This window comes from Tursiops truncatus, chromosome 3 (genome assembly GCF_011762595.2).
Source record: "Tursiops truncatus isolate mTurTru1 chromosome 3, mTurTru1.mat.Y, whole genome shotgun sequence".
Classification (NCBI taxonomy): Eukaryota; Metazoa; Chordata; class Mammalia; order Artiodactyla; family Delphinidae; genus Tursiops; species Tursiops truncatus.
The window spans coordinates 162,353,587-162,365,035 of NC_047036.1; the positions used below are offsets into that span (position 1 = coordinate 162,353,587).

Sequence of the window (11,449 nt, forward strand, 5' to 3'; positions counted from 1 at the left end):
GCAATTATACTCCAATAAAGATGTAAAAAAAAAATACTGTGAACACATGTAAAACACAGTATCCTGAAAAAATCTTATAATAAATTTCTTTTGTAAGAGAGAAAAAAATAGAGAGGTTCATGTTCCCAAGGATCAATCAGCTCTTCAGGCAAAAAACACTGGCACCTTCTATGCACTGGGCACTTTTCTAAGCACTGGGGACACAGTAATGGACAAGAAAGACCAAAAAACCTGCCCTCAAGTGGCTGGCAGTCTAATTTAGGAGAAAATACATAACTGTCAATAATGAACAGAGTGATATGATCCACCGGGCAGGGTAGGGGGTGGAGGGAATGGCTCTACATGAGAAGGTGACATCTGTGCTGAGATTGGAATGCAAGAAGGAGCCAACCATGGCCAAAGCACTCCAGGTGGGTGAGGGAATAGCAGGTGCAAAGGTCCTAAGGTGAACAAGGGCTTGAAAAAGCAGGGAACAGAAACGTGGCTAGTGAGCCTCGGCCAAACGTGAGAGTAATCATGGTGAAAGTGTAGTTAGAGAGGAAGGTGACAGACCCTACCTGGGTGGAAGCAGTTGAGAGAGCCTGGAGAAAGAGTGCACAGATACTGTCAAAAGAACCTTGCGGTGTTGAAAGGACAGACTTTTGGAGTGATGATGGCAGAATAAAAGATGGGAGGCAGAGCTTCCCTGGTGGCGCAGTGGTTGAGAGGCCGCCTGCCGATGCAGGGGACACGGGTTCGTGCCCCGGTCCGGGAAGATCCCACATGCCGCGGAGCGGCTGGGCCCGTGAGCCATGGCCGCTGAGCCTGTGCGTCCGGAGCCTGTGCTCCGCAACGGGAGAGGCCACAACAGTGAGAGGCCCGCGTACCACAAAAAAAAAAAAAAAAAAAAAGATGGGAGGCAGCAGTGGGCAAGATGGTGACTCCGGGGGGACGTTTGTTCACAAGCTGCTTGGGTTCCAAAGACTCACATGGAAAATCTGTTAGATCATAAGGAACACCATCTCTTGGGGGGAGGTGGGGGCGGTGGCCTCCCCAGGCCCTCCGTGGCTGGCTGCAGCCGAAGCTGCTAATTTGAAAGACAAAAGGCGGGTCTTTCTGCACTAAAAACCAGCCAGCTGCACTGAGAAAGAAGCTCCCTGGGACCAGACCTATTTTTTTTTTTAATATCAACTAGGCTAGCATTGTCCAACTGCCTCCCTTGAAAAAGAAGAAAAAAACAGTGCTCTGATTCCCAAGCAGGTCTTCTTTAAAGGCCAAGTTTCAATTTAATTGTGATGTCTTAACAACCTGCTATCCTTTTATTTTTTTAACTTAGTGTAAACTAAGGCCTCTTGATGCCTAAAGGTTTACCCTCCTCAGGAAAATACCAAACTGTTATCAAGCCTTACTATGGGCCTGCTCTGTTCTAAATGCCTGCTATATAATAATGCATTGAATTTCACCTTTGTCAGAATCCCAGAGACGGGTGTTAATGTCATCCCCATTTTACAGAGCCGCAATTTGAACTCCTGTCATCTGGCTCCCAGCCCAGGAGTTCAACCACACCCCAGACCAAAGACAGCCGGGCCCCACACTTGACCCCAAGATCCACCTGAAACCCTTCAGCCCTCCTGGGAGCCATTCAAGCCCTGGGACCCGTCGTCTTTCCCAAGCGCTTTGTGCATGAAAAAAGAAATCGTCATATATGTAATGACTGAGTATTATATGATGACAATTGGATTCTAGATTTGGGGCTGCCTTCCGTTTCTCAGTCCACCGCGAGCAGGAAGGGAGAGGCCAGGAAGTGGGAATGGGGAAGGGTTTGCTGACCGCTTCCCCGACCTCCGCTGTTCTGCGCTCACCGGACTCGGGAGCCACAGTGCCACCTGGTGGCTAGTTTTGGCAGTTGCAGGTAAGAAGAGGTGAGCTCAGGGGAGTGTGGGGTCCCCCTGGCCTCCGTCTCCCCACGCAATGACCAAAGTTGGCTTCTTATGGAACACTTAATCTGTGCCAGGAGCTGTTCTAGCCCAGGGGTGCTCAGAATTCTTCTGCAAAGGGCCTCAGAGTAAATTTTTTTGGCATTGCAGGCCAGTCTCTGTTACAAAGAGTCAACTCTGTAGCTGTAGCCCAAGTGGCAACAGTCTTCACGCAAACCCACCCGGCTGCGTCCCAATAAAACTTCATGGTTACTGAATTTTGAATTTCATAGAATTCTCACATATCAAGAAATATTCTTCTTTTTATTGTTTTCAACCACTTAAATATGTAAAAACGTTTCTTAGCCCGTGGGCCATACAAAAACAGGGGTCCAGCTGGATTTGGCACCCTGACTTAACCTTGCTGGTGCCTGTTCTAGAAGCTGGGAACCTGGTAAAGAGCAAACCAGAGAAAAATTCCTGCCCTCGTGGAGCCAGTGGAGAGAATACAGATAATCAACAAAATAAAAGCCAGATATATTATACCTATGAGTTGGTCATTGGTGCTAATGAGAACAGTAAAGTAAGGCAGGGGGAATTGACATGTATAGGGCCTGAATTTTAAATAGGTTGGTGAGGAAAGGCTCACCGAGGAGGTGACCTCTAAATAAAGGCTAGAAGGAGGCGAGGAAGGAGCCATGTGGGTATCTGGGGGAAGAGCACTTCCGGTAAAGGGAACAGCCAGTGCAAAGGTCCTAAGGCAGGACAACCCTGATGTGTTTGATGAACACTGAGGAGACCCATGTGGCTGGAGCAAGGAAGCAAGGTAGAGGGTGAAAAGAAGTGAGAGCAGGGAGGTGACAGGCAAGGTGACAGGGACTTGAGGACGTTGGGGAGGACTTTAGTTTTTACCTGAGTGAAGTGGAAGCCATAGCAAACCTAGGGCAATCTCAACAACCACTGAGGTCACCTTCAGGTTAAACGTCTCTCTTTGGGGTCCAGTGGCATTAATCATTTTACCCACAGTCTCATATAATCCTAAAGAATCCTAATTTTCCCACTGAAAACCATGGAACTGTTCTGTTGGGTGTTGAAGATGGAGGCACTGGAGGGGAGGAGCAGAGAATAAGTGGGGAAATTGATTCACTAGAAGAATCAGTGTCTCCTTCCTCACCTTGCCTATCCCCTCCTCTCAGCTCAGGCTCTGGGGACCAGACAATTCAGGCCACCACCCTCAGCCCCAGCTGGTGACCTGCAGGATGGTTAGACCTGAGTCCCCACATCCTAGAAATGGTCAGTTCTGACCTAGGAGTCGAGATCATGCCTTCCCTGTCCTGTCTGAGCCTCCAGATGCCTTGGTAACCCCTGGAAACTGTTTGCCCATCTGCATAAGGAGCAAAATAATAGTAATAATAATAATAACAGCAACAGTACCTACCCAAGCTGCTTCATGATTCTATTGTGTGCATGCAGTAAGACAAGAAACGTAAAAATATTTTGGAAAACAAAGACATGCTGCACCATCTTATTTATAACAATGGAGATGAGGATTAAATGAGTTAATATATATAAAGGGCTTGGCGCTGTGCCCCACACATAGTAAGTGCTCCATAAATATTGGATATTATCGTTATCACCTCAGCGTATTATTCATGATACTCATTGCAGTTTGCTTAGCTCTCCTCTCTCCACCCTCCATTCTCCCGCCCACGTCCTCTATTTGATGATGATGATGATGGCGGCTCAGAATTGGCTGCTCAGACCGTGGTCCACCGACAGCAGCATTGGCTCCAGCTGGGAGCTTGTTAGAAAGAAATGCAGAGTCCCAAGCCCTAGCCCAGACCTGCTGAGTCAGAATCTCCATTTAACAAGACCCCCTCCCTCAGGTGTTCAAAAATGCAGTAAGGTGTGTGAAGAACTAGCCTGGAAATTTCTTCCTCAGGGAGGCCTTCCCGGCTCCCCCCAGACTCTTGCTCGGCCCTTTCTGGGCATTATTCCTGCTTGTCACCATTTGTTTCATGTTGGTTTTTCCTGCTGAGTGGAGAGTGTCATTCTGGAAAGAGCGGACTATTGACTGATGTGTTCCCAAGGCTCCACATGGAGCTGAGAACAGAGGTAATGTCCTAAATATTGGTGTAAGGAAGAACGGGGCAGAGGAAGGGAGGGGTGAAGGGGTGAAGAAAGGTGGTAGGGTAGGCGGAGAGGAAAAGGGAGGGAGGAGGGAAGGGGATGAAGGGGAGAAGGGGAGGAAGGAGGGGGATAGAGAAAGGAGGGAGACAAAGGAGAGGAGGGAGATAGATGGACAGAGGAAGTGGGAGAAGAAAGGAGAAAGGGAGGGAGGAGGGAGAGGGATGGAGAGTAGGAGGGAGGGAGGGGGAGGGAGAGGAGAAAGGAGAAAGGGAGAGGGATGAAGTGGAAAGGGGGAGGAGGGAGAGGAATGAGAGGAGGGAGGTAGATGGAGGGAGAATGGAGGAAGGGGAAGGAGATAGGGATGCAGGAATGAGGAAGGGAGACAGAGTGCGTGGAGAGGAGAAGGGAGGGAGGAGGGAAGGGGAAGGAAGGAGGGAGAAGTGAAGGGGAGGAGGAGGGAGGCAGCATCTCCTCACTCAACTCTTCGTGCAAGAACCTCCAAAGTGGGTTAGGTGCACCCCCAGTGAGTACATCTGTGAAAGTATGGAACCAAATTCTCGAACTTCCATGTCTGCTACTGTTTCATCTACAATGAAGCACTGGACTTTATTAACCCTTCATGTATGGTTGACTAAATCCACTTAGCTGCTTGGCAGCAACCCTCCCTCATTCATTCTCATCTGGTGCCTTCATTCGACAGATATTTACTGAGTGCCTATGGGTGCCAGCCTCGGTCTCAGGGGCTGGGGACACAGTCGAGCATCCTTGCCAGGGACGTTCTAGTGGACAAGACAGAAAAGAAACAGGATAAAGAACCATGTCGTGGTGATGCACTGTGGTCTCCTGAGACCTGTGTAAATGGGTTGATGGACTGGGATATTGGCTGGTGAAGTGGAAGATCCCTGCCTGGAAAGAAAGGGTTGAAGGAAATAGTAACAAGAGCAGAAAGGAACAGTGAGAAATGGCAAAGCTGGGACTCTCCCCTCCTGGTACCAGGACTCCATCAGTCACAGGAAGAAATAGAAACCATAGTGATCTCATTGAGTCTCTATCAGAAGATGGCCAAAAAACGTCCCAAATTCTCACGAAGACATTTTGAAATGTGGAGTCATGTTCGCTATGGTTCGCTTCATCTTGGTGGGCACTGTGCCTGGGTGGGATTCCTAAGGATGGGCAAAGCCGCTATAGTTAACAGGATTTGAAAAAATAAAGTTTCAAACAGACGATTCAGAATGGGGCATATTCTATAGGACAATTGACGTGGTTTATTCTATGATAAATCACAACGGGATAGGAGAATGTGAGGGGTGGGAGAGAGAGAATCCTTGTAGACTAAATAAGACTGTAGAATTACCATATGAGCCAGGAATTCAAGTTCTATGTATAGACCCAGAAGAGTTGAAAACAGGGTCTCGAATATATATATATATATATATATATATATATATATATATATATACACCCATGTTCACAGCAGCATTAGTCACAATCTCCAAAAGGTAGAAACAACCCAAGTGTCCATCAGTGGATGAATGGATAAACAAAATGTGATCCATCCATAAAATGGAATAGTATACAGTCTTAAAAAGGAAGGAAATTTTGACACATGTGACTCCACGGATGAACCTCAAGGGTATTATGCTAAAAGGACAAACACTGTATGATTCCACTTAAATGAGGTCCCTAGAGCAGCCAAATTCATAGACACAGAAGGTAGAATAGTGGTTGCCAGAGGATGTGGGGAGGGAGGATTGGCTGTTAGTGTTTAATGGGGACAGACTTTCAGTTTCCCAAAATGAAAGGAGTTCTGAAAATGGATGGTGGTGGTGGTTGAACAAAATGTGAATGTACTTAATACCACGAGCTGCACACTGAAAAATGGTTAGAAGGGTAAATGCTATGTTATATCTATTTTCACCACAACTTAAAAAAAAGAGATATGGCCACCAAATGCAAGACACAGACTTTCCTGACTCAAAGAAATCAACTGTAAAAAACACAAGCAGGGAAATTTGAATGTGGGCTGGAAATTAGGTGATGTAAAAATCACTGTTGGGCTTCCCTGGTGGCGCAGTGGTTGAGAGTCCGCCTGCCGATGCAGGGGACACGGGTTCGTGCCCCGGTCCGGGAAGATCCCACATGCCGCGGAGCGGCTGGGCCCGTGAGCCATGGCCGCTGAGCCTGCGCGTCCGGAGCCTGTGCTCCGCAACGGGAGAGACCACAACAGTGAGAGGCCCGCGTACCGCAAAAATAAAATAAAATAAAATATATTTTTAAAAAAATCATTGTTAATTTTGTCAGTGTGATATTAGTAAGAAAATGTCTGTGTGCTTTAGACATGTAGTCTGAAGTTTGTAAAATCATATAAGGTCTGGGATTTGCTTTAAAATAGCTCAGAAAATAGGAAAGGAAAATGGATTTATGATGTAAGGCTGACAAAATCTTGATAATTAGTGTATTTGGGTGATGGGTTTGTCGGGTTCACTGTGCTCTTCTCTCTGCTCTTAGTGTATTTGAACATTTTCAGAATAAAGAACTCTGACAAAACACAGTGTTTGAAAAGTGAAGACAAACTTCTAAAACACGATAGCAGGGGGAGGGGGAAGGGATAAATTAGGAGTTTGGGATTAACATATACACACTACTATATATAAAATAGACAACCAACAAGGACCCACTGTATAGCACAGGGAACTCTACTCAATATTATGTAATAACCTATAAGGGAAAAGAATCTGAAAAACTATATATATAGTTACCTATATAATCACTTTACCGTACACCTGAAACTAATAAAACATTGTAAATCAATGATACAATTAAAAAGTAAAATAAAATAAAATTTTAAATAAAAATGAACTTAAAAATTAAATTTTAAAATAATAAATAAATAAAAATTAAAATGTGTAACACACACACACAAAACACGTTAGCAACAGTATTTTGTACCACTAAATTTAAAAAATTAAAACCATTTAAACATACTTATCTCACTGATGTCTCATCCTTTGGGCATTTCTATTTTTATGTATATTTTATAGTGCATATAATAAATTCAGCAGAATACTTATATAATCGATACGCAAAAATATATACATTATGTGCGTGTTGAAAATGTGTTTGTTTTACTGGTAGGGGTAGGAGATTAGAAGTTTGGAGATTGTAGCTATAAAGACCCTTCAAGTCTTTTTATGGTCCTAGAAAGTGACTGGAATGGGAAACTGGGGCGTAAGTTAGCCATTCAAGGAGGTTGTGATGGAAATGGCACTGTAAGCAACGTCTCCTGATTCTGAATACCCTACAATGCTTCCCTCTTTCTCCCTGATGTGGCTGACTATTTTCTGCGTTATTTAAGAGAAAATCCCTGCCACTTGCTGTTGTAGAAACTCTTCAGCCAAATGATTAAGAGTTTGAGTTTGGGGCTTCCCTGGTGGCGCACTGGTTGAGAGTCTGCCTGCTGATGCAGGGGACACGGGTTCGTGCCCGGGTCTGGGAAGATCCCACCTGCCGGAGCGGCTGCGCCAGTGAGCCATGGCCGCTGAGCCTGCGCGTCCAGAGCCTGTGCTCCACAACGGGAGAGGCCACAACAGTGAGAGGCCCGCATACCACCAAAAAAAAAAAAAAAAAAAAAGAGTTTGAGTTTGGGACTCCGACAGGTTGGGATTCGAATCTCAGTTCTGCCAGTGTCTAGCAAGTTACTTCGCCTCTCTCAGCCTCCCTTTATTCACCTGTAAATTGGGGATAATGTAGAATCTGCAGCGTGGCAGAGTTATGACAAAACAACAAGATCAAAAGTGTCTGGCATACAGTAGGTGCCCAATAAACATTAGCTGTCATTATTATTAGAAATTACAGTTATCATTTTCCTTGGGCAACAGGGTTTTTAAATTCTTTAAGTCACTGTGACACTTTTCTTTATCCTAAAAATCTATTTTCAGTGGGTATGCAGAAATAACTCACTCTAACTCCTTAAAGAAGCCTCATTTTCTGCAAGAACTAATCAAATTTCTTTTTCAAAAGAAAATAAAAGGGGCTTCCCTGGTGGCGCAGTGGTTAAGAATCCGCCTGCCAATTCAGGGAACACGGGTTCGAGCCCTGGTCCGGGAAGATCCCACATGCCGCAGAGCAACTAAGCCCGGGCACCAGGACTATTGGGCCTGTGCTTTACAGCCTGCAAGCCACAACCACTGAGCCTGCGTGCCACAACCACTGAGCCTGCGTTCTACAACTACTGAAGCCCGAGCACCTAGAGCCCGTGCTCCTCAACAAGAGAAGCCACCGCAGTGAGGAGCCCGTACACTACAACGAAGAGTAGCGCCCGCTCACCACCACTAGAGAAAGCCCACACGCAGCAATGAAGACCCAATGTAGCCAAAGAATAATTAATTAATTTTAAAAAGAAAGAAAATAAAAGGAAACAGGAGGAGAATGGAAATAAATGGGAAGGGAGGGGAGAGAGAAGGCGAGTCCTGGAGAGGGGATAAGAGAGGAGTGGTATTTAGCATTGCAGCTGCAGATATTAGGTGCACCCTGGTTATTCATGAAATGATGGGTGGGTGGATGGATGGATGGATAGAAATATGGACAGGTGAATGGATGTAAGGATGGATGGGAGGATAGATAGGGAGAAGGATGAATGGATAGAAAGATGGGTGAGTAAGTGTGTGCATGGAAGGATGGATGGATGGATGGATGGAAATGTGTGCAGGTGAAGGGATGGATGGATGGGGAGATGGATGAATGGATAGATGGATAGAAAGATTGGTGAGTGGATGGTTGGATGGATGGATGATTGGTGAGTGGATGTGTGGGTGAGTGGATGGATGGACAGGTGGGTGGGTGGCTAGATGTGTGGATGGAGAGGAGAGATTGTCAAAAGGAAGACAGCATGGGGGAAAAAAAATAAAGCTTGGTCACCACGTTGCCTTTCTATATGATGCCTGAATGTGCCACCAGATGTCAGCCTAACCTCAGGAAACCACCTCAGAGGCCACATTGGCTCCACCTTTCTCACCTAACCTGAAGCCCTCCAATTCAAAATGAGCACTGGCTCCTTTCGATAATACAGTTTTCATTGCACTCTGTACTTACACACTCCTCGTCAGCACACTCCAAACCCAACTGGCATTTATAACCCAGTTCCCCCTTCCAGCAGACAGAAGGAAGCCTGGTGAAGACACTGTTAGCTTCCTAGAGGTCAGACTGGCTGGCGTGAAGTGGGTGGGAGAAGCGATTTCCGGGTCCCCAGGAGTGATAGTGTCCTCGTCAGCCTCAGCTCCAAGAGCCCTAAACTCATATTCACATCCCACTTCCCTGCTGTCTGCCCAGGAATCCACTCAGCTCTGAGCCTTGGCCAGAGAAGCTCTTGAGAAAAAGAAAAAGAAAAAAGTACCAGCTCTCCCTCCATATGGGGGGACTGAGCCTTCACACAAACCGCCTTCAACCCTCCAACAGCCTAGAAAGAGAGACTTCAGGGGTGGTGATCGAGCCCAGAGAGGTCACTTGCCCGAGACCACACAGCAGAGCTGTCTCAAAGCCCACCCTTCCACCCTATGGTGGCTCCCAGGAGAAGACCCACTTTGGGCGTCACTGGCAAAGAGAAAGGGGTCCCAGGACCCCAGAGTCACCGGACTCACCACATCCTCCCAACCCGGCACCCACCCCCTGCCCACCCCACTTCTCAGGTTTAAGCTCAGGGCTTGAGGTGGAAGTGTGATTCCCGCTTCCCCCCCTCGCCCCCCCCCCCACCAGAAAGTGGCATTTCTCATCCTGGTTCGGAAATGTCCATCCCATTGGAAAGATTTGCCAACCCCTCTGAGTGGACACTCACAGAACCCCGGAGCAGAGTCCTGCGAGCACGCCCCGCCACGCCCATAATTAACCACTTTGTTGCTGCCCCGTGGGTGCCCCAGGGGTTCACAGAAGGGACTCCAGGCAGCGGGTATGGATCAACAGGCTGGGAAGGAATTTGAGATTTGAGATTTCAGCAACCAGCCCAGCCGTCTGAATCCGCCCCCGCACGCCAACCCCCACCTCCGCCACCCCGCCGCAGAAGCTTGTCAGAAACAAGCGTTACCTGACCCCAAGAGGCCCCGTTTACTGCTCCCCAACCCGGGTCCCTGTCCCGGGCTGGGGCTGGCTGTCCACCCCGTGCATACTCACTCCCATTCTTTCCTCCTGGCCTGGGGGGTGCTGTGGATTTTGTGTGCCTGGTGGGCCAAGATGACATCCCGGTGGTCCACCACGCCGCCCCGCCGCTTCAGGGGAGGGCCCTTGCAGCCGCCGCTCATCAGGTGGGTCCGCGAGTCCTGAGGGATGCTGATTGTGCCCGCGGGGGCGCCGTCCGTACCTGCAGGCCCCAAGCCGCGGTCGTGCAGGGCATCATAACTGCGGGGCGAGAACATGGGGTCCAGGACCCGGGAGGACTTCGACATCCATGGGCCTCACGCAGAAATCCCAGGGTCTTCTGCCTCCAGCCCGGGATGAAACTAGAGGAGGAGAGAGAAGAGAGCGAGAAAGAGCGAAGGTAAGGGGGATGCAGAGAGCAAACACAGGGAGGAAGAGAAGGGAGGTCGGAGGACCGCACAGGGGGCTGGCCTCCTTTACAGGAAGTCAAAATACACCCCAGGCCCGGCCCAACGGGATTTAGTATTTCCTTGGCAACTCGGGGCTGGGAAGCCAGTTCTTAGGAGCTGCCCAGCAACAGAGGCAGCACCATGGAGCAAAAGACTACGAGGCTGTGTCGCAGAGCACTCGGTCCACCTCCCAGCTGCCCGCCACGGAGGGTGGGACCCCGTATTTCTCAGCATCTCAGTGTTGTCCTCGGCAAAATGGGTCATCAAGAGCCTGCTTGTTCACTCTCGGCTGGTCCCTGGGTCCTGTGAGCTCCAGAGTGTCATTTAGAAAACTAAAAGGGCGAGTTCAAAGGTCGTTTTAAAAATCCACACAGGGTATGGCCATCTGTGAGTGAGCCCGCTCTTTGCCACCTTGGCTGGTTCTTTAAAAAGAGAAAAGGGACAGAGTTCTTGCCTCTCATGAATATATCAGGTGGATATTCAGCCCCAGAGGGACTGAGAGCCCGGAAAAGATCTTTGTCTCCATTTCATTCACTTATTCACTCAACAAACGCTGAGCGAGCAGCCACTGTGTGCAGGCCTTGCACTGGGTGCTGGGGACACAGTGTAAATGAGACATGCGAATGTTTCCCTCTTCGTGGCATGGAGGTTCTAGAGGGTGAGGTAGACTCTGAACAAAATAAGTACATCGTGTGGGGATTAGGAGTTGAAAAGCGCAGTGGAGGGCAATTAAGCAAGAAAGGTATATTCATTTGCTGGAGTTGCCATAACAAAGTACCACATGCAGGGTGGCTTAAACAACAGAAATTTATTTCCTCACAATTCTGAAGGCTGCAAATCTGAGATCAA

The 11,449-nt window shown here is 48.0% G+C and overlaps 1 protein-coding gene across 7 annotated transcripts in view; it reads right to left on the minus strand.

Moving 5' to 3' along the window:
• CACNA1A (calcium voltage-gated channel subunit alpha1 A) overlaps positions 1 to 10,772 on the minus strand; it is a 322,020-nt gene extending 311,248 nt beyond the window's left edge. For 5 of the 7 annotated variants that reach the window (XM_073803170.1, XM_073803169.1, XM_073803172.1 and 2 more), the window contains exon 1: positions 10,188 to 10,771. In XM_073803170.1, the coding sequence (XP_073659271.1) occupies positions 10,188 to 10,459 (272 nt within the window). In that variant the 5' untranslated portion in view covers positions 10,460 to 10,771. Of the gene's footprint in view, positions 1 to 10,187 lie in introns of all 7 variants that reach the window. The other 2 variants (XM_073803167.1, XM_073803173.1) reach the window with 2 other exon arrangements.
• Positions 10,773 to 11,449: the final 677 nt, after the last annotated feature.